This window comes from Rosa rugosa, chromosome 6 (genome assembly GCF_958449725.1).
Source record: "Rosa rugosa chromosome 6, drRosRugo1.1, whole genome shotgun sequence".
Taxonomy (NCBI): domain Eukaryota; kingdom Viridiplantae; phylum Streptophyta; class Magnoliopsida; order Rosales; family Rosaceae; genus Rosa; species Rosa rugosa.
The window spans coordinates 49,695,019-49,716,113 of NC_084825.1; the positions used below are offsets into that span (position 1 = coordinate 49,695,019).

The window sequence follows — 21,095 nt, forward strand, 5'->3', positions numbered from 1 at the left end:
AAACTGAGATTGTTAAGCTAAAGAAATATGCATGAATACAACTCCACTTCCCCCCATTGATCCCCAAATACTAACGTTTTTTTTTTTATCTGAAATTTATTAACTCAGAATAGGCTACATCACTTGGGAGAAAAGCTGTTCTCAATAGAGAACCTTTGGTGTTTCATAGAGCTGTCGTATTTATTCTAAATAATAATAGAGCCCAAAATAAATATTAAAGAAGCCTATCCATTATCTCTTGATTAATGCAACACCAAGCAAGGGCATTTCCGTCATCTCAGTTTCCCAGGACTCAGACTCCCATGTTCACCGAGAAGGCACCAGAAAGGAAATCTTGGGCAATTCTGGAATTTCCAACATAAAATTATTATTACCGGCGAGAATAAGAATGCTAACGTTGCTTCCTCCTAACTTTGCGCCTTTTATTAGAGCTTTGAACCAAAGCAGTTGCCTTTGTTCTTTCTCTCAGCGACCTACTCTCCAGTTTCCATTCCAACCAAACCAGAGAATTTAGGGAGTAAGAGAAACACCAACCAAAAATAATATCAGCAACCCATTTTCACTCTCAAGCTCACTCAAGCTTACCCAACAGGTATGTTTCTTAGCTTTATATATCTTTGTAATTGTCACCTGAATGTTTCAAACTTTTGACCGTTTCTGGTTCTCTGGATGGTCCCATCTTTTTCATCGTTTCTTTATTGCGATTATCTCTACTTTTAATGTCTGCGTTTCTGTCAAAGCATGAAGGGTAACTGTTCATGTATCTAATGATTCTGGAAAACTGATTTTCAGTCTTTTCTTTTTCACCGTTCTGTTTTTCTCTGTATTTTCACCCTTTTTTAAGCTTTGGTGGGTTTTGTTTTTCTTGCCAGGAAGGATATCTGACCTGAAAATTAATGGGTTTTGTTCCAAATTTGATTTTGGTTAGATGAATCAGAGTACTAGTTCTGATTGTCGAAAAAGATCGGTTCTTTTTTTGGTCTCTAAAATTTTGGAAAGTCTGAGCTGCTGATTGCCTTTTAGTTTGGCTTATTGGATGTCTTAAAATGTTCTTTCCATTTCGGGTGCAATCTGGTAAATCATGTTAATTTGAATTGCACTCTAATCTTTATGGTGCTATTTGCAGCTTGAAAGTAGAAATCAATACATGGGACCAATGGAAGAGGGAGCTGCTGGGACAAATTACACCAAGCCCTTGGGGATTCGATACATAGAGTACATAAAAAGATCGAAGATTTCATACAAAACCCACCAAGTTATTGTTTTGATTGTTACTTTTCTAGCCTATGCAAGCTACCATGCCGCCCGGAAAACCACTAGTGTGGTCAAGAGTACTCTTGATCCTGCATCCGATGAGGTAGGGTTGAATTTCTTGCCATGGAGAATGAGTTACTTGAGTCAACCAGGGGAAAGAAGAAGACGATTTTCGTGGATTCTTGGAGATGGATGGGCACCATTTGATGGATCAGATGGAACAGCCTTGCTTGGTGAAATTGATGTAGCTTTTCTAGCTGTTTATGCTATAGGAATGTACTTTTCTGGTCATTTGGGTGATAGAATAAATTTGAGGATTTTTTTGACTATAGGAATGGTGGGAACGGGTGTGTTTACTTCGCTGTTTGGAATTGGGTATTGGGGAAACATTCACAGCTTCTATTACTACCTTGGGGTTCAAATGCTTGCTGGTTTGTTCCAATCGACGGGGTGGCCTTCGGTGGTTGCAGTGGTTGGTAATTGGTTTGGGAAGAAGAAGAGAGGGTTGATAATGGGGATATGGAATGCTCACACTTCTGTTGGGAACATTACTGGGTCTTTGGTTGCTTCTGCTCTATTGCAATATGGATGGGGTTGGTCTTTTGTAGTGCCTGGTTTGATGATTGCTACAATTGGTGTGGTGGTTTTTCTGTTCTTGCCGGTTAGTCCTGAGTCTGTGGGAGTTAGCGAAGAGGATGAATTAGACTCTCCAAAGAAAAGCGGGGCGGAAGAGACTGAACCATTGTTGGCATCAAGGGCAGAGGTGAAGGATCAACCTGTGGGGTTCATTGAAGCTTGGAAAATTCCTGGTGTTGCTCCTTTTGCTCTTTGCCTGTTCTTTTCCAAATTGGTGGCTTATACATTTCTCTATTGGCTTCCTTTCTACATTAGCCATACAGGTAATTTCAACTTCCATATGTTGTTTTGGATTTGTGATTTGATTCATTAAACTTTGTTGTTGACTAACATTGAATTTTCACACATATTGCAGCTATTGATGGGCAGTACTTATCAGATGCGGCGTCTGGTACCTTATCGACATTGTTTGATGTAGGAGGTGTGCTTGGAGGAATCCTTGCCGGACATATTTCTGACCGGTTAGATGCTAGAGCGATAACAGCTGCTAGTTTCATGTATTGTGCTATCCCTGCTCTCTTTTTATACCGGAGCTATGGAAGCATATCCTTGACTGTAAACATTATCCTTATGTTCATCACCGGCATGTTTGTTAACGGGCCATATGCTCTAATAACAACGGCCGTCTCAGCAGACCTGGGAACACACAGCTCGCTGCGTGGAAACTCGAGGGCATTGGCAACTGTAACTGCTATTATTGATGGAACAGGCTCCGTAGGGGCTGCAATCGGTCCATTGGTAACTGGCTACATTTCTGCTGAGAGCTGGAGTGCAGTTTTCACAATGTTGATGGGAGCAGCTCTAATTGCAGGGTTGCTTCTAACTAGGCTTGTTATAGCCGAGGTGGCTGCAAAGATCGAAGAATCAAGAGCGCGCAGGGGGTCTACATCAAGGTCTGAGCATGCAGTAGTTGATGTGTGATGATATATAAGCAGATTGTAGTGGTTTTCATCATTATTGTATCCACAACTTCTGATTCAAAGTTTGGAGCTCTTCCTCATCAAATGAAGAGGCAAATCTCTATTAGGGATAAAGGAGATGATTTTCTTAAATATGTATGTGTATACTCTAGAACTCAGGAAGGAAAGGGGTGGGGTTGTTCTGTGTCGTGGATTTGTAATATTATGTATGTGTATACATTTTTTGTACGCCCTATGATATTAATCACAGCATGATTCAGATTTCAGAATGGTGACAAGCTCACCAGAAAATTGAAATTGCCATTGTTCCTCTTCTTCTATTTTCTGCAAACTAACTCTGCTTCATATTATCCTCTGTTCGGGCGATCAAACACTCGAAATGATTTGACACGAAACGGATTAGGGGTTCCAGTGATGACCCTACTCCCTTATTTTGCTATTTGCTTCAACGACGAGAGAATAAAGTGCTCACGCTATGATGAGAGAATAAAGAAGTTAACGCAATAAGAATCGGACTCTTTCCAGTAACCAACCACATGCAGGGTGACAAATGTGATGAAATGTGCTACTTCTTTAAGGTTCGATGAGGTTTTCCACTCCCGACGCTACGTGATGACTATGCATTGATAACTACCGACGCTAGAATACTGTTATATGTCTTAATATGGCACGATTCATGCCGAATTCTTGTCGCTACGTGATGAAGATGACCAATTAAAACAGAAAGGAAAGGAGCTTTCGATCCTTTTCAATTTGGCAAAGGCTCATCTAAAGTAAGCAACAACACAAGTGACAGCAGAAACTTCCTTTTTTGTTTGTGCGCTATTCCCATGGACCACTCAAATCCTCACTTTGAAGCCCTGAGCTTGTGGGGCAACCATAGAAGTGGAATGTAGGTTCGGAGCCAAAACCCTTTGAGCACCTGAGTGCTTGGCTCTGCAGCTACCAAAACGAATGGTGGAAAACAATGGCTTTTGTCTCCAAAAGATGAGTATTGGTGGGAAGTTTGAATTTGGGTCTCGGATAATGGATTAAAGTAAAAGACAATGACTTTAGTATGGAAATGGTGTATTCATCATCAGCTGTGAGTCAAATTTTTCCCATTGAGAAATGGTTGTTGGTCATTCTTAACAAAAGCTTGAAGATGCCAACTATATTGTTTGGTGGTAAAGCCTCATCGGATTCGGCATGTTTTGTTTCGTTCCTTGTTTTCTATTCAGTCTTTTGTTTACTAGCTAGTTGCCTAGTTCCAATGTAAAAGGATACATTGCTAATGCCCAAGTAAGGGTAGGGGTGAGTTCGACTATTACTATAGGAGTGACATTGAAGCATCACATTTTAACACTTGCACGCCACTTTAAGTCGTATACACGTTTGTATAACCCGAAACACAAACAAATTACGTTCAACATTCCATTTTGTGTTTTGTTTCCAAGAATTCGATAGTGTAGGGATTTGCCTCCCCTGGTCCTAGAATTGAACGGGACCCTATTTAAATACGATTCTGCGTTTAAGATGACATTGATTGGTGCATTATAAAACTGGTAATAGGGAATAACATTGCTGGAGAAGGAAACAATATTCAAGGTGATGCTTGCATTAGTCATTACGGCAATTGCCAGAAAAATAGATGGAGACAACAATGGTGACGCAGTTTCTGTTTTGCTTCGACGTTTTCTTCCTCATCCAACAAAGTGTGCCTAGACAATGGGATTATATAAACAATTCTTGTAAAGCTAATCAATCAGATTCGGTTTCTTATTCACCACATATTTAGATACTGACCAAGGCCTTTTACTAAATTATTCAAGCACGCCTTTTACTACATTATTCAAGCACTAAGATTAAAGTAATGACCTTCCTTAATATTTACTAATGAGATTCCAACCGTGCATGAACCACAAACAAGATATCAAGTCTCGAATCACCATTATAAAAGTGTTTGTGACCTAATCTTGTTCCAAACTTTGTGTTGGGTTCGCTTTCAAAATTAGAGATGAGTAATGCCTTCACCAGATTAACTTGGTACTAGACAAGCCAATATATGACTGTGACTCATGGGCTGAACTGGGCTGAAGTCTCACAAAAGGGCACAAGCTTTAAGCTCAGACAAGAGCCCTGAAAAACCCCTCTTCTAGATGTTATCCAGCCCAAGAGTGGCTTATACCTCATACAAGTGACTCCAGCACTTGTAAATATACAAAGTTACTGAAAACTACATGCAACAACTTACCAACTACTAGCTCTAACTGCGTAAACTTTCCAATCATCTCTATCGCTTGAGGTTATCATGCTATGCCTTCCGGGAAACGTAAATTCAGTAATTTACAAATGAAATGTGGTAAGATGTTGGCTAGGGTATCATGCCTGGAAGTCTGGAACTCTGGAAGTGGTGCCCTAGCTCAGTCTTGTAGTTCCAATACAGGAGGGTTTATAAACTTAAAAGCAAAAACTATGGACCTAGCAAGAGAGCCATCAACCAATATATAAACTAAAACATACAGAAAAAGGACTCGACTACTTATTCTTCATCAGTTACATGATGCTCAACAAGGCTAACACGTGGATAAAGCCAACAAACAATTCAGAGCATATCAGACAAACTACAAAGTGTCAAAGTAACAGGGCTAAACGCCTTAAGAGTGGATAAAGCCAACTTATAACTTGGACTAATCTACTCTAAGGAGATGTGCACTTCAGAACTTCATAAGCTGATATGAACTCCTCCACACTTTTTAGGGTGATCAAAGGAAATATGATAAATCAGATCAGAGGGACTCTTCTTAACATCAATTGAGGCAAGGAAGCATGTAAAGATCGATTTCAAGAAGTCAAAACTCTGTTTTGGAAATCAGTCTACCTTTAAATGATTAGACATTGACCTAATGCTCTTGCCCAAATTTGAGAATGATTTGGAATTATGACTCAAATACCATCAGCCTCATGTAAATTCACAGCTTAGCATACAAGCATATACCGATTGTCTAAGTCTTCTTATAACTTTCCATAAAGGTTTACTGATTACATACCATGAAGCTGAGGCACATGTTTTCTGAGGACGAAATCTGTTCTCCTGATTATAAATGGAATAATAATCTCTACTCACCTCATGCTCTCATTGGATCTAATACATGCCCATTTTTTAGTCCAAGTACAAAAAAAAGCTGAATTATAACTAATGACTACTCTGAAAGTTGAATATATGAAGTTATGAACCCACACACAGCGACTTGGTATGGTGAATGAGTGTGTACAATTAAGCACAACCTCAATTCTTGATTAAAATCATAACAAGTCATAAAGCATCTCAAATCCAACACCCATTTTCTATTTGAAAAGCTTCATATTCATTTTAACTCCAACTGATGACCATTCTCAATGTGTAAACCTTCACCCTCAGACTTGATAACTACAAGAACACCCTCAAATCTATATCAAAATCATAATGATTCGTAACGCATCTCTAATCCAATACCCATTTTTCCTTTCGAAACCTCATATCCAGCTACCAAACACTAATCACATGTAGAGCAAAAACTACTTCAAAGCCTTTCATTAACAGTAAAAAAAAAAAGAGTACAAATTTTTCATCTCAGAGTAAACCTGAATCCCCAAAAGTAACAAATCCACCCCAAATTATATCACTTTTTCTTTACTAATATCTCTTTCATCAACTAAAATAAAAAATTAGGAATCTCCCAAAATCAGAACCTGGGTTCGAAACTCCGCACAATCGTTCGATCATCGATCAAACCACTGATCCTAGTCGTCGTCTCTCTTCTTGGGCTTGCGGTACTTCTCCTCAATTTGCTTGGCCATGAAGAGGGCGGTGTCGGCGAGCTTCTTGATGTTCGGAACGGCGTAGTTTTGGGCTATGTAGACTCCGGTGACCGTGCCCATTATGAAGGAGAAGGAGCTCTTTATGATCCCCATCACCGATTTCTAGGGTTTTTGGGATTTTTGAATCCGCCGGGTTTTTATGGGGACGAATTTGGGCTCTCAGATCTTCTGGAATTTTGGCCCCTTTTTCCTTCTTTACGAGAAAGGAGAGATTTGTCAAATGACTTAGATGTCCTTATTGGTTTCTGCTCTATTTTATTTTTTTTGCTAAGGTTTTGTTTTTTTATATTTTTTATTTGTAAATAGGCTAGTTAAGGAGCTCAACAGTATTGATGTGAGAACTCTCTAATATGTGCACACCTACCCCAAGATAATGGTCCTTCATCATAGAGGTGGCAAACGGGCCACTAAGCACGAGCATGGCAAGCTTAAAAGCGGCCCGGCACGGCCCAAGCCCGTTAGTGGCCCGGCACGACCCGAGCACGTTAGAATAACGGGTCGGGCTGGGCCTAATAAAAATTGGCCCGGCCCGGCCCGAGCCCGTAATGGGCCCGAGCACGACATATTGTGGGCCGGCCCGTTACAAACACAAAATTTCATTTTGTTTTTAAAAATATTAAAAAACTACAATGATGAGATTTGAATATGAGACCTCTTTATTTAAAATCTCATGACAATTCCACCAATGCTTTCTTTTATATTGTCAAAATAATGAAACAACACATTATATCCTTGTTTTGACATAAGTATTTTTTCTAAATATTAAATATATGTTTATTAATAAAGACTAATCTCATAATAATACAACTATAGAATGAAGGAAATAATAATAGATACTAAATCTTCATTATATTAATAAAGATTAATCTCACAATAATATACTAAAAACAATATATTTTGAGTTTTTTTTTTATTTCTTTCTTATAGTGGAATATAAAAAATTATTAGAAATCTAATCTTAAAAAGCTAAGATTAAGAAAAACATCGTAGAACTTAATTTATTTTAATTTTCTAAATAGTTAAATAAAATTAATTTTTATTTGTTCAAATTAATATTTTAAAATCGTGCTTTATAGTGGGTAGGCACGAGCACGGCCCGTTATTGACCCGGCACGAGCACGGCCCGACACGATATGGGCTCGGGCGATGGGCCGGACCGGGCTTAATGTTTAAGTAAATGGGCCGGCACGAGTCCGGCACGATAATAAATGGGCCGGCCTAAGCACGGCACGAAGCACGACTAGACCCGCTTAAAATGGGCCGGGCCGGCCCATTTGCCACCTCTAACTTCATCAACAACCTTGTTAGCATCAACAATTTGTTCCCCTATACATACCACAAGGAACATATAATGTATATCTACAATACTCAGTAAGCCATAAAAGTATAAACATTGAGATTCACGTCATGTTCTAACTCGTCATTTAAAAATTGTGTAAGTAAAATTTTGGCAACTAATACAGCTAATCTATATAGCTCGTTATAGTTTTTATCTCATCAGTTATGTGTTTTCTTTCAATGATTATATATAGAGTTAACCAGTGCCAATCGAAATATTCCGGTAGGAAAAGGCGACTCTGATAAGAGAATTCAACTAGCGAAGAGTGGGGCAAGAGCCATAATCGACAGCAATCCCAGTGACGAAGATCGATCAACCAACATGCAGAGACAGAGAGAAAGATATAGCCTACAAAGAAATGGACTGGAGGCCCTTTAAATAAATAGAGAAAACTGAGGGGCAAAACCGTCCCTCTACTTGCAGGGGAAAGAGACTTAAACGCAAGGGCATTGGCAAGGTCGTCCCTGCACTATTCATATCGAAACAACAAACGAAATGAATGGTGATTTGATGACTGAGCTTTAGAATAAAGTAGTGTATCTAGATACAATGCACATTTAAGCTTTTAACTTTTTAAGAAAATCATTATTGATATTCGAAGAAATTTGACCATACTTTTGAATCACATTCTACCTTCGTCATTCACAAATTTTGTAATTGAGTCTTAACAATTGATCCTCCGTATCTCAAAATTTTAGTTTTGAAAATAATGTTGAAGAATTCATACAAGATACATTATTTATCACGTATAGACGATGTTTCAAAATGTTCTACTAAATTTCCATAAAAAAAATTTAAAAAAAATAATTTGGCATTTTGGCCTACCTAAAGATTCCCAAATCATGATCTTTAGAGAAAACAAAAAATCTAATCATGGATTATCTTGTTGTTTTTTTTTTTTATAAGATTATTTTGCTGTTCTTGTAATAGTTGTCAGTTGTCCATTAAATAGTCGTTAAGAATTTGGGGATCTTGCTCTTGCTTTCCACTCTGCAAAAAAAATTGACGAGTCAAAAACTCAAAATATAAAACCCAGAGCAAAAAATAAAATAAAAAACCTCATCCCTCTCTCTCTCTCTCTTTCTCCCTCTGCGAAAAAAGTGCGACGCGCGTGGAAATTGCAGAGCCCGCCCCACCGACGCTACAGCGTCAGCGTCGTCTCTCAGCTCAAATCAGGTTCCCCATTCCTTCCAATTTTCCCTCCCTTCTGCAATCGAAACCCGATTCTTCACGCTTCAATTTTTCTCAATTTTCAATTCGACCTCCTATATTTTGTAATTTTCAGAATTTGATTTTTTTTTCTTTTTTTGGCGGTGGCTAATAGGAATTAGCTCTCCTTTGTGATTGAAATTTTGGTTGTATAGGTCTTGAATCAACTTGATCATCCATTTCTGACGTTCTGCGTTGATTTTGATTTTGATCGCCACGGATCGTTTTTTTTTTTTTTGGTCAATTTCACTAAATTTGTAGTTTAGGAGCATTTTAATAGTTAGCATTCTTGATTTTAGTGCTTTTCTGAGGCTGATTCAAGGATTATTTGCAGGTTATCGGGTTTCGATTTGGGGAATTTACCATTTGTGTGGTTATTTTGGAGTTTGGTGGGGTTTTCGAGCTGAATTGAAGTCGTCTAGGATCATGATAAGTCAGTGGTGATGAGAATTTTGGAGTTGGAGTTTAGTAAAGACACTGATTTTGTTACCGATGGGGTTGCGGTATCTAGCCATATCTGTGGTGTGTACAGCATTGAGCTTTGCTGGTCTCCAGTTTTGGACGGAAACGTCGCTAGTTAAACTAAAATCGGAGGGATTACTTGCGGAGAATTTGATTCCGGCGGCCAATGTTGGCCATGTTGTTGATCTGCTTTTGGACTCCTATGCCACTGTTGCACTGCTGGCAAATTTTGTACTCAATGCGTTTATTTTACTCGTTCTATCTCTCAAGGTAATTCTACCGAATTCTGAAACATTTCGTGATTGTAAGTTCGATGGATGCATAATAGTGCCTATAGTTTGCTTAATTGAACATTAGTGCCTATAGCTCTTTGTGGTGGATTTGCAGCCTGTAGTATTTACCTGTGATATTGCGCTGTGTGAATGTACATCTTTGAGGATGGGAAGGCCAAGAAATGAATTGCCACGCATTGTCTTATACAGACGATTAGTTTGTTTTGAGACACCACATGTAACCAGGATTTAATTGGAATGTTTACGGCCGTTATTTAAATGAGTCGACAAGAGTCTTAGGGCCTCTGAACCACCCACTGCCTTTGTTTGCCTTGGATGAATATGAAAATATATTGGTAAGGTTGTTTTAATCACTGAAATGCCTGTTTCTAATTTACAGACTATATTCTTCGGGGAGTTGTATCCTTCTGAAACTCGGAAACTGTTCGAACGCCTTCTCAATTATATAGTTTACAAGGTAAGTCTTTTGACTTGTGATTTTCTTAGACAACTCAAGAAAACTGCACCTTGTCCATTCGATTGAGGACTTCACTGACTAGATAAATAACAGTTACCATCACAGATTTTCCTTCATGGAATATGTGCTGCTCAATAATTATTTGTGCATATGACTAAATATCAAACAGGGTACGTTTCTACCACTGGTTATTCCTCCAACGATATATCATGCAGGCCTGTGGTCAGTCTGGTTGATCGTTCTTTGTTCTTTAAAGGTATATTTCATAATTTGAAGAACAAGCTGTTTATTTTCTTACAAAAGAAGAAAAAAACTGCTTATTTGATTGAGTATAAAAGTAACTGGACTTATTTGCATGTTATACTTGTACAGATGTTTCAAGCTTTGGCTAGAGATCGACTTGAACGATTGAATGCATCTCCTTCAGCTACACCATTGACATATTTTCGTGTGTATTCAGTGTTGTTGTTTGTGTTCACTGTGGACATTTTCTGGTATTGCTTAATTCCTCCTTTTTCTCTGTCTATGTTTCTTTAAAGCTGAGAAGCAAAGTGTATTACCTTATCTCTTCTCAAATCTTTCCGTGGACATATGTTTCAGTCACTAACTTTTTATCTTGCGAGTAACATAATAATTCTTGATCGTTTGTTAACATTATTTGCATTATTTTTTTGGGGGTGCTTGCAGGATAAGGCTGTGTGTGGTGATATACAGAACACTGGGTTTATCTATGTTTCTCCTGTTATTATTTGAGCCTTTCAGTATTGGATTTGAGACACTGCAGGTAATGCTTTTACAACATTACTGGCAACTTTGTCAATGAATGGATCTATTCATAATTTTATTAGATTATTTATGCAATTTTATAACTCTAGTTGACGGGGTTGTTTAATTTGTCACAATTTTGTTGTAGGCTATTTTGGTCCATGGATTTCAGTTACTTGATATATGGCTCCATCATTCAGCATGGAGCGATGCAAATTGTGAAAGATCGAAATTATTTGATACATCAGCAGCTGGTAATTCTCAAATTATTGATTTTTTATTTTATGGGATGTTTACATGCTTAGACTTTTTTTTTACTATTTTCATCGTGGTTTCTAAGTGCAGGTTTGTTGTTGGAATGGAAAGGCAGTCTTACTCGGAATCTGGGTTTTGTCCTAGACATGGCAACATTGTTAATGGCACTTGGTCACTACGTGCATATTTGGTGGCTCCACGGCATGGCATTCCATTTTGTGGATGCGATCCTTTTTCTAAACATACGTGTAAATATTTGTGTAAATATTTCATTCCACATCTATTTGAACATTAGAAGATCTATTTACTTTTGTTAATTAATGAATATAACTTTCTACTAATGGGATTTGTTATTGAAATTTGAGCAGGCCTTGTTAAGTGCTATTATAAAACGTATAAAAGGGTTCATGAAACTGAGAAAAGCCTTGGGTGCTCTCCATGCAGCCCTTCCAGATGCAACATCTGATGAACTACGAGCTTATGATGATGAATGCGCGATCTGCAGGGTATGCTGAGCTGTTTTATTTTTTTCTACTTTTTGCTTATCATTCAGGCTTTTTGATTCCCATGACTTATTGGAAATGTCAGGAACCTATGGCCAAGGCCAAAAAATTACACTGCAGTCACCTATTTCATCTTCCATGCTTGAGATCTTGGTATGGTTATACTGTTTGTTATTGTCTTTATTACTTTTTATTTATTTAATATTCGAGCGTGTGATAAACAAAATGCTGAAAATTATTAATTATTCCAGGTTGGATCAAGGTTTAAATGAGGTATATTCTTGTCCAACTTGTCGCAAGCCACTGTTTGTAGGCAGACCAGAAAATGAAGCACATCCCCGCCACGAAGAAACTTCGAGTGATGAGCAGCTGGCTCGTCAAATAAGTTCAGGACTTGATAGACAAAATAGTTCTGGACATACACTCCCTACAGGTGTTTTCCCCAATCAAACTCAGAGCCCTGCAGAAGGTCCTTGGAGGTACACTTCCTTACTATTGACAATTACTTTCCCGCCATTAAATTCTTGCTGAATATCCTTTTTTGACCGAATGATATTGAAATTATATATGCTCAAGGCAACTGTTGTTATAATTTCATGGAAGACGGACCCTGATTTTGGGGTCCACTATCTGTACCATCAGACTAGCTGCATCTATGTATCTAGGTTAAATTTGGGAATTTTTTGTTCGGGTTTTTTTGGTTATACTAAATATATCAATGTGTACTTGAATTCCATTCATGGAAAAAGTGAAACTCTATATATGGTTGCATAATCCTTTGAAGTTCGTGTGTGACCAAAGTAGTCCTCCTGGTTTTGCTGTAAAACTATTTTATTGCAAGTAACAGCAGCAAAGTATTTTCTCCCTATTAGGTTTTGTACAAGAAGGGAATAAGTTAGAGAGTGAATTCAACATGCAAAGGATTGTCATTATCTCTTACTGTTTTATCTATAATATTTCATACATGAAGCATAACACATTTCTTCTTATGACCCATAGGACTGCAGGACTGGATCCAAATTGGTTGAACACCTGGCCAAGCCAGGGAGTTGATGGGGCAGGTCCTTCTACTGCTATCGGATCTGTTGGACTGGGGAGAGTACAGATGATGATGAGGCATCTTGCCTCTGTTGGAGAAACCTATGCCCAGACAGCCCTTGAAGATGGTGCGTGGAGCCTCTGGCCTATGAATCCGTCTCAAGCTGCCGCAACTGGTCAGCCCATTCCTCCTGCTGACGATGGAAGATACCCAGTAGGAACGCGCAATTTACATATGAGGTCCCCCTCACGCACTGTGAATGACAACATAGCAAACATACTTGCTATGGCCGAGACAGTACGGGAAGTTTTGCCTCATATGCCCGATGACATAATATTCCAGGTACAGTTTTCCTGCAACATGATATGATAATTGCTACATTACAGATTACTGAAGGCGTGCATTCACCTTCTATATCTTTTTTCATTTTGCAGGATTTGCAGCGGACAAATTCTGTTACAGTTACTGTGAATAATCTTCTCCAAATGTGACGAGGCGCTGTATTTTCGTTTTTGTTGTAATGTGTTCCGAGTACTCAAAAACTAGTTGAGGCCGCTCGCTCAGTGTATATAAAGGCTGCTCACTGAATCACTTTTACCAAAGGAAGAAGGAAAAGGAGGCACAAGTATAGTCTTTATTTTTGTAATTCCCCTGTGAAATAAATTTGCTTTGTATCATTAAATTTACAGATGGATAGGTTGTTATTTACCATTTTGCTTGGCTCGGCCAGATAACTTCAGTGCATCAGTAAATCTCCTTCTGTGGTCTTGATTGATCGGTTATTTTAATGCCAACAATTTTCCTACTACCGATTTGAATGTCAATTGTAGAATAAGGAAGTAGGGTCTCCCGCAAAGGACTTATGGAACTAATTGTAAGACTTTCCGAGTTTAAGAGTTGATTGTGAGGTTTGTGAAAACAATTGAAAGTAAATAGCAAATAATGAAATTGCTTAAGGTTGATAATTGATTGAGAAGCAGAAGTCAGGGAATGTATCCACCACCAAGATTCAAGTTTGCAAACCATATTTAACCTAGTCTTATTTATCTATGGATGAAGACGCTCAAGTTAACCCAACGCCTGAATTAACCTATTGTTTTTCCTTACTTGTATGCTAGGTGAGAGACGCTCTACACCTAACTTATTTCCTAAAATGCAACCTAGGTTGACGCAACTCTAGATTTAACACATAGAAATCATTAAGATTAAGAAAAACGAGACATCACAAGTACGACGTGTCTCAATTAATCTAGGAACCTAATCACTCGCCTTATAGACGATTTACTACTCTAGAACTTTCAACAGAACCTTCTTAAAAGGAACATGCAATGATCATTCATAGCAATAGAATCCTAAACATGCAATCTAAGTTGGCCAAAGAAATCATCAATGTAAAAATAGTAATTAAGTTCTCATCCATTGAATAAACAAAAACTAATTAAATGTCATAGCATGGCATACAATCATGATTGGGCCTTCAACATGCCCTAACTACTAAGAATTTAGTTGCACATGGTTTGAATTGGAAGCACAAAAGAATTCATAAGCAAAGTAAAACAGAAAAACCCTAAAAATCAAGTTGGAAAAATCGTCAGAACAACTGGTCGTCGGGATCCGCCGACTGGTCGGTGAACGGTTGACCTGCTTTCTTCTGCTCGGGTTTCTTGCTTGATTCTCGCGCGTAAGCGTCTTTTCGTTAGCTTTTCTAGCTTTTTATAGTGCTCTTAAGTCCTCCTTTATTCCTTTTTGGTTTGAGAGTCCTTAGGGCATGTTTACTTACTTGGAATGGAAGGGAATAATTACGAGGTAAAAGTATTCCTGCGTTTACTAACACATAAAGGAATTAGAATGATTCCGGATAAAAGTATTCCTGCGTTTACTAACACATGAAGGAATCGGAATGAATGTAGGTCTCATCTCTTTATAAGGAATCGATTCCTGAATACTCAGGAATTTGATTGCGAAAGGGGGAGATGGGTTTAGGAATCAACTCCTCCGGAATCAATACCGATTTGCTTTCTTCTCTCATTCCAGTTGTCTCCGATTCATGATTAGTTTTCATTCCAAGTAAGTAAACGTGCCATTAAAGTATAGAGAAAATCAACTTCTTAATTTTCTGATTGAATTAGGATTTTTCCACATCACTTTGTCCAATGAGAATTTGCCATGTCATCATCAATATCTCTGCGAATATCTCCATAATTTGCTGTGATATCTCCATGGTTGGGTTTCTCGTTCCATCAAGGTCTTCTGCTTAGGCCAGGACTTCAAATTTTTCTTTATTTGTGCATCTTTCCTCAATATAGTCTTCTTTTTGTATATTTGCTCCAAAAAACCTAATAAACATAAAAGTAAATAAATAAGGAGAAAATAAAATAAACTAACAAATATTAATATAGGGATTAACCATATACACGTCGCATAAAATGCTACTTAATTTAGGTCAAGGTTGGGTGGGAACGTGGAAGTTGGAAACGGCGTCGTAAAAACATGGGCGCCGAGGCAACCGAGGATGCTGGGGTTGTAGAAGACGGGAGGTGGGATTTTTCGTCAAAGCACAAGTAGCGATGCTCGTGATGTCGCGCGCCGTCTGTAGAAGGCCGTTAACAAAACAACAAAGGGAGTAGTTCTTCAAAGAGTCAAAGTCAACATTCACGTGTCAAACAAACCAACCCAAGTTTGTTTTATCTGATTTGACTTTTCCATGTAAAGAATTTTTGTTAATTAGAGAAATATAAACCACTAAGTAAAGGATCTAGAGTGTTATGGTGATATACTAGGAGGATGAGCTTGCAAACATGTTACAATTATATGTACATTGGTCGTTTTGTCACAAGATGAACGAAAGTTAGTGATTTGTATCATTTAAAATGAAATCAAAAGTTTAAATATTAGTTATGATCAAAATTAAAATTCAGATACCATCGATAAGACAGAAGAAAAATTCATGTATCATCTATGATAATAACTCTATTTTAAAAGACGAAGAGAGTAACGGAAAAAATTACTATAAAATTTGTGTGTGCCGATTTATGTTCTTCATATATAAGAAACGTTTATCAATGCACTATATTTATGGATTTGCCACTGCCTTTTGTATGGTCAACTTTGAAAATTGTTATAAAAATATCATGTTAGTTAAGCAAATTAAGTTTACCATGCGTGTGACATCTCTCAAACAGTTTGTTATATGATCTCAATTCTCAAGCAGTGAACACGTGAATATGAATCCTATGAATTCTATGTCACCAATTGATTATTCTGATTCATCACCTTCATCCCCCTAATATATTGTAACAATGTTCTTATTTGTTGTCTCATTATAACCTGAAATTATTGATATGGTCTCCCATTTTCACAGTGGGGGTCCTTGTCAATTAATGGGGTGGTTAATCCTGTCTATATCCTACATTGACAATGAAGCTATTTTTACGGTCCCATTTTACCATTTTTAAATATCCCTTTGTCCCATTTTGCGCACCAGCTTTGTATACTAGTCCCTTGTAGTAAAGTAATATGTAAATTTTTCTAGGTTAAGTGAAGTGAGTAGAAACCAGAAGGTGCACGAGACACGGATCGACAAGCATGAGAATCTGACGGAAATTTTGATGAAGGTTTTCGATACAAACAAATAGTTACAAGTTCACTCTAACTTCGTAATCCTACATGTGTATTATCTTTTGTGCCTTTCACTTTAGCCCTTTATAGGGCACAATTACATACATCTTGTCCCTCTTTCTTGATCAAGTATTATCATGTATTTAGTAGTTAATTAGTTAATACTATGGACTTGACCACATTCCCCTCGAAATTTGAATTTACAACTATGTAGTTCCAATGTCTTGGTATATTTTACTTGTGTAAAGTTATTGTAGTCTAAAAAGTTGATTGTGTTGCATGTTCATTTTAACTACTTCAAGATTAGTGTTTAAAAGAAGTGTTCCGCATGCTGATTAATTGGGATTTGAGACCCTAATCAAAACACTTACTTGACAGGAAAGCAAGTAATATCTTAAATTTGAAATGAAGTTGTATAGGAAAAGATCTTGAAAAGTACAATATTATTAAGCCCAGTTAAAAAACAATAAATTGTAATGTATTAAACTTAAAATAACGATAAATTAAAAAAAAAAAAAAAAAACCAAAACACTAACTGAAAGTCTGAAAGACTATGTATGACAGTATCAGATAGTGGTAAAATGTAAAAGACTAATAGTTGAACCCTAGATATTGATTAATGATGAGCAAAGTGCAAATGTTTAACTGGCAAACACATGGGATGTGATTGACTAATCATGCCTCGGTTCAACAAAACCTGTTTTTTTCTCTACCTTTTTGGGCACAAAGTACAACGCCGTAGTAGCTAGTGTACTACTGTTAGTTCAAAGAAGTTGGAAATGGAGACGCTCATCACCTTCCGCAACTAAAGGAAATTAAGCATGCATGAGTCTTTGTTTAATCTCTTTTTTTTTTTATGAATATGGATTAAAAAGATGAAGTTGTGGCTTAATTTTCTCATTCATGTCTGGAGTCCACAAACATATATATACTTCAATTCCATTCAAGCTTAAACTGCATATTCTGTTTTGTGTGGGTAAAGGGGGCCCTGGTTAGTTCTCTTTGTGGTAGATAGGTGATCGACGACGAAAGCCAACAAAACCTTCATTTTTCTTTCTCCTTCATAAGTCTCAAGTCTACAAGTAGTTCAAATAGCCCTAGATTTTGTGCTTTCTAGTCTATCTTGAACCTCCGGATCGAGTACTTTCCCATCTCATCATGTCCATCATGTCTTCTCTTTTCTTCACCCTTCTGTGTTTTTCTTCCATGCATGCAAATTCTGAGGCTCGCTATATTGGACTTGGCCGCAGCCATAAGGGTTTTCTCGCACTGTTCCCTCATTCGGACAAGGTTTGTTAATTCCAATAATTTCAAGTTCTTTCCTCCATTTCCATCAATCAAGCAATTAAACATTGATGTTCAGAAGCTTATGCGCATATGTAATGAATGTTCAGGGTCAGTTTCTAGTTGTGGAAAAGTTGAGGCTTGGAATAGATTCGAGTACGAAAGGGTCGGTACTAGTTAAGCAGGATGATGATCTAGCTGGTGAGCAGACGGGTAATCATGGTGGAATTGTCAGTAGTAGTAGTAGTAGTACTACTACTAAAGGTACAAAGGATTACTCAAGAACTAGTACTAGTACTACTACAAAATCAGATGTTGTTGTTCCAGATGTTAAGCCTCATGTTTCAGCTTCTTGGTCTGTGCCGCATCAGATTAAAAATCGCGACACGATCATCAACACTGGTGACAAAAGTAGTAGTAATCCTGGGATTTACTCGGATTATTCAAGACCAAGAACGCGTCCTCCCTCCCATAACTGAACTTCTCTAGCTCTTTTTTGATTATTTATCGCTAGATCATTACTTATTTCCTTCTCTAAATCATATATACGAGTATATACACGTCTTAAAGCTAGCTTTCCTAAGTATTTACAGAAAAGGGCCTAGGAAATTTATCTGATCTATCTCTGATCAGGACTCAGCTGTGTGTATTCTGAATTTCTGATAGCTAGCTAGTTCACCAATATTGAGCATAATTGTTCCCCAGATTCATAAACGCCCAAAAGTTAATATTATGATTTTCTTATTTTGGTTTTTGTTGTTATTCATTGATAGGGAAATTGGAATACGCAGGAAGTGAGATTTTTGAGTCTTCTAGTTCTACTTCTGCTCACATGGGTTTGCATAAAGATAAAGCAACAACTACTATCACTAAGGTAACTAACTATTCTATATTCAAATACAAAAAATCCTAGCTAGTTAACATACCGGCACCTATCAATTGGTTTGAGCTAATGAAAGTCCAAAACAATCTCTTTCATTATGTCCCTGCTCGATGGTGACAAGCTAAAGCATATAGATTGTCTCTATGCAGAATAATCTTTGATGTGTATAGCTGTGTATGTCGCAATTCATTAATGCAATAATGCATGTCACAGACTGGTCATGTCTCAAATAGACTCACATAGTATAAGCATGAAACCCACGGGGGAAAATCATAACAAAAATCTTTTCACCAAAAACTGAATATATAAAAGAAAAGATCTGGAAGGATCGGATTTGAACATGAACCACCACGCTTTGAACTAAATTCATTCCAAAAACAAGATGATCGCCAATGTGTTCATTGATAGACAGAGCGTAAAAATTAATTTTATCGTTTTAGATTGGTAATATGTTCTGTGTTCGTAACATTGTATGTAGGAATCAAGAAGGAGAGGGCTATATGCTAAAGAAAGACAGACTAACAAAGTAGAAGATGATGATGATGGTGTGGTGCTTGACGATTATAAGCCACCACATCAGACACCTCCCATTCACAACAGAAGAACTTGATCTAATTGGTGGTGATATATGTTGGAATAGCAATTCATTATAGAGATAATATGGTTTTTGGATGGTGGGATACGACTGGCGTACAACTACGAGTCTAGGCATTACTTTGTTGATCGTTGATCAAAGTAGAAACAAACGGAAATAGGCTTTTTCACCTTGTAATACTATAATCTCTTAGTACAACCCAATGTGAATTTTCTTCTTCCTTTTCCATAATTTGCAGTAGTTTACTTGTCTCAAAAAAAAATTAAGCTTCAAATAATTCAGATGCATGCTCAACATTGATGTATACGAATCGATGAAACTAATATATTCCATAACATTACATATCAGAAAACAAGTACTCATACTCCCATATATACCAATTGGTTAAATAAATTAATTAATGTGTCAGATTATCAAAGAAACAAGTTTCAATAATACAAAGTTCATTACCAATATCCAAAACGTAAAATTATAATGCAATACCTCTTTAATTAACTAGTAGTTCTAAGTAGGAGCAAGAAAGTGTCAATGTCCCTCATAGCCATACGAATCGATGCATGCAGTAGTTTACTTGTCTCCAAAAAAAATTAATCTTCAAATAATTCAGATGCATGCTTAACATTGATGTATCCGAATCGATGAAACTAATATATTCCATAACATTACATATTAGAAAATAAGTACTCATAATCACATATACCAATTGGTTATATAAATAATTAATGTGGCAAATTATCAAAGAAAAGAAACAAGCTTCAATAATACAAAGTTCATTACCAAGATCCAAAACGTAAAATTATAATGCAATACCTCTCTGATTAGTAATTCTAAGTAGGAGTAAGAAAGTGTCCATGTCCCTCATAGCCCTCGTAATCAAGGCTCTCCATCATCAAAGCCATCGAAAACATTCCAATCACAAACCCACTCACCACAGCCCCACATAACTTCCCAAACCCTAAACCATTTTCCTTCTTTTCACTCTCCTTCAAATCCATGTCAGCCCCAATCTCCTTCTCCTCCTTCCCATCTTCAACAGAAGCGCCATTATGAGACATATCATCAAACACATCTTCGACCCGATCAAGAAACTCATCTTCAACCCGATCATCATCAACCTTTTCCTCAAATAAGTCATTATTAAACACCGTCACCGGCATAGCCTTCTTCTCTTCAACCAAATCCACACAACCTCCCGTATCTTGACCAAGCGTTGACTGAAGATCATCTGAAACACTGTCACCTTCCTCCTCGTCCTGGAGAGGAGACTTGTTGCAAGAACACTTCGATGCATGATCGTCGTCGTCGTCGTCATCGTCATCTCCAACATTATCGACATGGTCGAGCGTCGAGGTTGTCGTACCGGAACCTGTCCCAAAGCCGCGAAACGCCGCCTCGATTTCTCGAACTCTCTCCGACATTTTCTCCAAGTAGTACGGCTTCGCCGGATGTGATGCCATCTCCGCCGACAGCAGATTCTTCACGAACATCAGACTCTGCTCAATTTCTGCTTCATAGCGTTGGAGACTGGGGTTATCGGGTTGAACAGAGAAGGTCTTGTTGACTAGGTGGTCGAGTTCATTGAGTTTCTTCGGCAAAATTGAGGACCTCTTGTTCCTCATCGTTGAAGGAGATCGATGAGTGTCTCTCTGAAACAGAGGTTAGGGTTGTGATAATTCAAGAGCGTGGCTTGGCGGTTACGTAGTTTTATACTAGTACGTGACTCGGCGTGAGACGTGACGGTTG

At 37.7% G+C, this 21,095-nt stretch overlaps 4 protein-coding genes across 6 annotated transcripts; 3 read left to right on the forward strand and 1 right to left on the reverse strand.

Moving 5' to 3' along the window:
- Window positions 1-404: 404 nt before the first annotated feature.
- On the forward strand, window positions 405-3,101 carry LOC133715018 (putative glycerol-3-phosphate transporter 1). Of its 2 annotated transcripts, none has more exons than XM_062141322.1 (3): window positions 405-592; window positions 1,127-2,153; window positions 2,246-3,101. In XM_062141322.1, the coding sequence occupies exons 2-3, from the start codon at window positions 1,148-1,150 to the stop codon at window positions 2,809-2,811; spliced, it is 1,572 nt and encodes a 523-aa protein (XP_061997306.1). In that variant the 5' UTR covers window positions 405-592; window positions 1,127-1,147; the 3' UTR covers window positions 2,812-3,101. The 2 variants fall into 2 exon arrangements, with proteins under 2 accessions (XP_061997306.1, XP_061997307.1); XM_062141323.1 differs by lacking the exon at window positions 405-592 and adding an exon at window positions 653-748.
- A 3,233-nt stretch (window positions 3,102-6,334) lies between these two features.
- Window positions 6,335-6,892, reverse strand: LOC133717119 (uncharacterized). Its single transcript, XM_062143767.1, has one exon. It carries the CDS (start codon window positions 6,741-6,743, stop codon window positions 6,573-6,575), a length of 171 nt encoding a protein of 56 aa, XP_061999751.1. The 5' UTR covers window positions 6,744-6,892; the 3' UTR covers window positions 6,335-6,572.
- Window positions 6,893-8,968: 2,076 nt separating this feature from the next.
- Window positions 8,969-13,747, forward strand: LOC133715136 (E3 ubiquitin protein ligase RIN2). Of its 2 annotated transcripts, none has more exons than XM_062141513.1 (13): window positions 8,969-9,165; window positions 9,533-9,930; window positions 10,333-10,410; window positions 10,580-10,666; window positions 10,783-10,904; window positions 11,098-11,194; window positions 11,324-11,429; window positions 11,521-11,690; window positions 11,799-11,936; window positions 12,019-12,086; window positions 12,185-12,412; window positions 12,933-13,314; window positions 13,407-13,747. In XM_062141513.1, exons 2-13 carry the CDS (start codon window positions 9,691-9,693, stop codon window positions 13,461-13,463), a joined length of 1,773 nt encoding a protein of 590 aa, XP_061997497.1. In that variant the 5' UTR covers window positions 8,969-9,165; window positions 9,533-9,690; the 3' UTR covers window positions 13,464-13,747. The 2 variants fall into 2 exon arrangements, with proteins under 2 accessions (XP_061997497.1, XP_061997498.1); XM_062141514.1 differs by having other exon boundaries at window positions 8,970-9,165; window positions 11,521-11,678.
- Window positions 13,748-17,510: 3,763 nt separating this feature from the next.
- LOC133713843 (uncharacterized) lies at window positions 17,511-19,483 on the forward strand. Its single transcript, XM_062139879.1, has 3 exons — window positions 17,511-17,880; window positions 17,985-18,748; window positions 19,236-19,483. Exons 1-2 carry the CDS (start codon window positions 17,749-17,751, stop codon window positions 18,351-18,353), a joined length of 501 nt encoding a protein of 166 aa, XP_061995863.1. The 5' UTR covers window positions 17,511-17,748; the 3' UTR covers window positions 18,354-18,748; window positions 19,236-19,483.
- Window positions 19,484-21,095: the final 1,612 nt, after the last annotated feature.

Coding starts and splice junctions, on each gene's coding strand:
- LOC133715018 (XM_062141322.1), top strand. CDS start 1,148: ATGGGACCAATGGAAGAGGGAGCTGCTGGGACAAATTACACCAAGCCC. Junction 2,154..2,245: donor TTTCTACATTAGCCATACAG/GTAATTTCAACT, acceptor CACATATTGCAG/CTATTGATGGGCAGTACTTA.
- LOC133713843 (XM_062139879.1), top strand. CDS start 17,749: ATGTCCATCATGTCTTCTCTTTTCTTCACCCTTCTGTGTTTTTCTTCC. Junction 17,881..17,984: donor TGTTCCCTCATTCGGACAAG/GTTTGTTAATTC, acceptor ATGAATGTTCAG/GGTCAGTTTCTAGTTGTGGA.
- LOC133717119 (XM_062143767.1), bottom strand. CDS start 6,743: ATGGGGATCATAAAGAGCTCCTTCTCCTTCATAATGGGCACGGTCACC.
- LOC133715136 (XM_062141513.1), top strand. CDS start 9,691: ATGGGGTTGCGGTATCTAGCCATATCTGTGGTGTGTACAGCATTGAGC. Junction 12,087..12,184: donor CTTCCATGCTTGAGATCTTG/GTATGGTTATAC, acceptor TAATTATTCCAG/GTTGGATCAAGGTTTAAATG. Junction 13,315..13,406: donor CCGATGACATAATATTCCAG/GTACAGTTTTCC, acceptor TTCATTTTGCAG/GATTTGCAGCGGACAAATTC.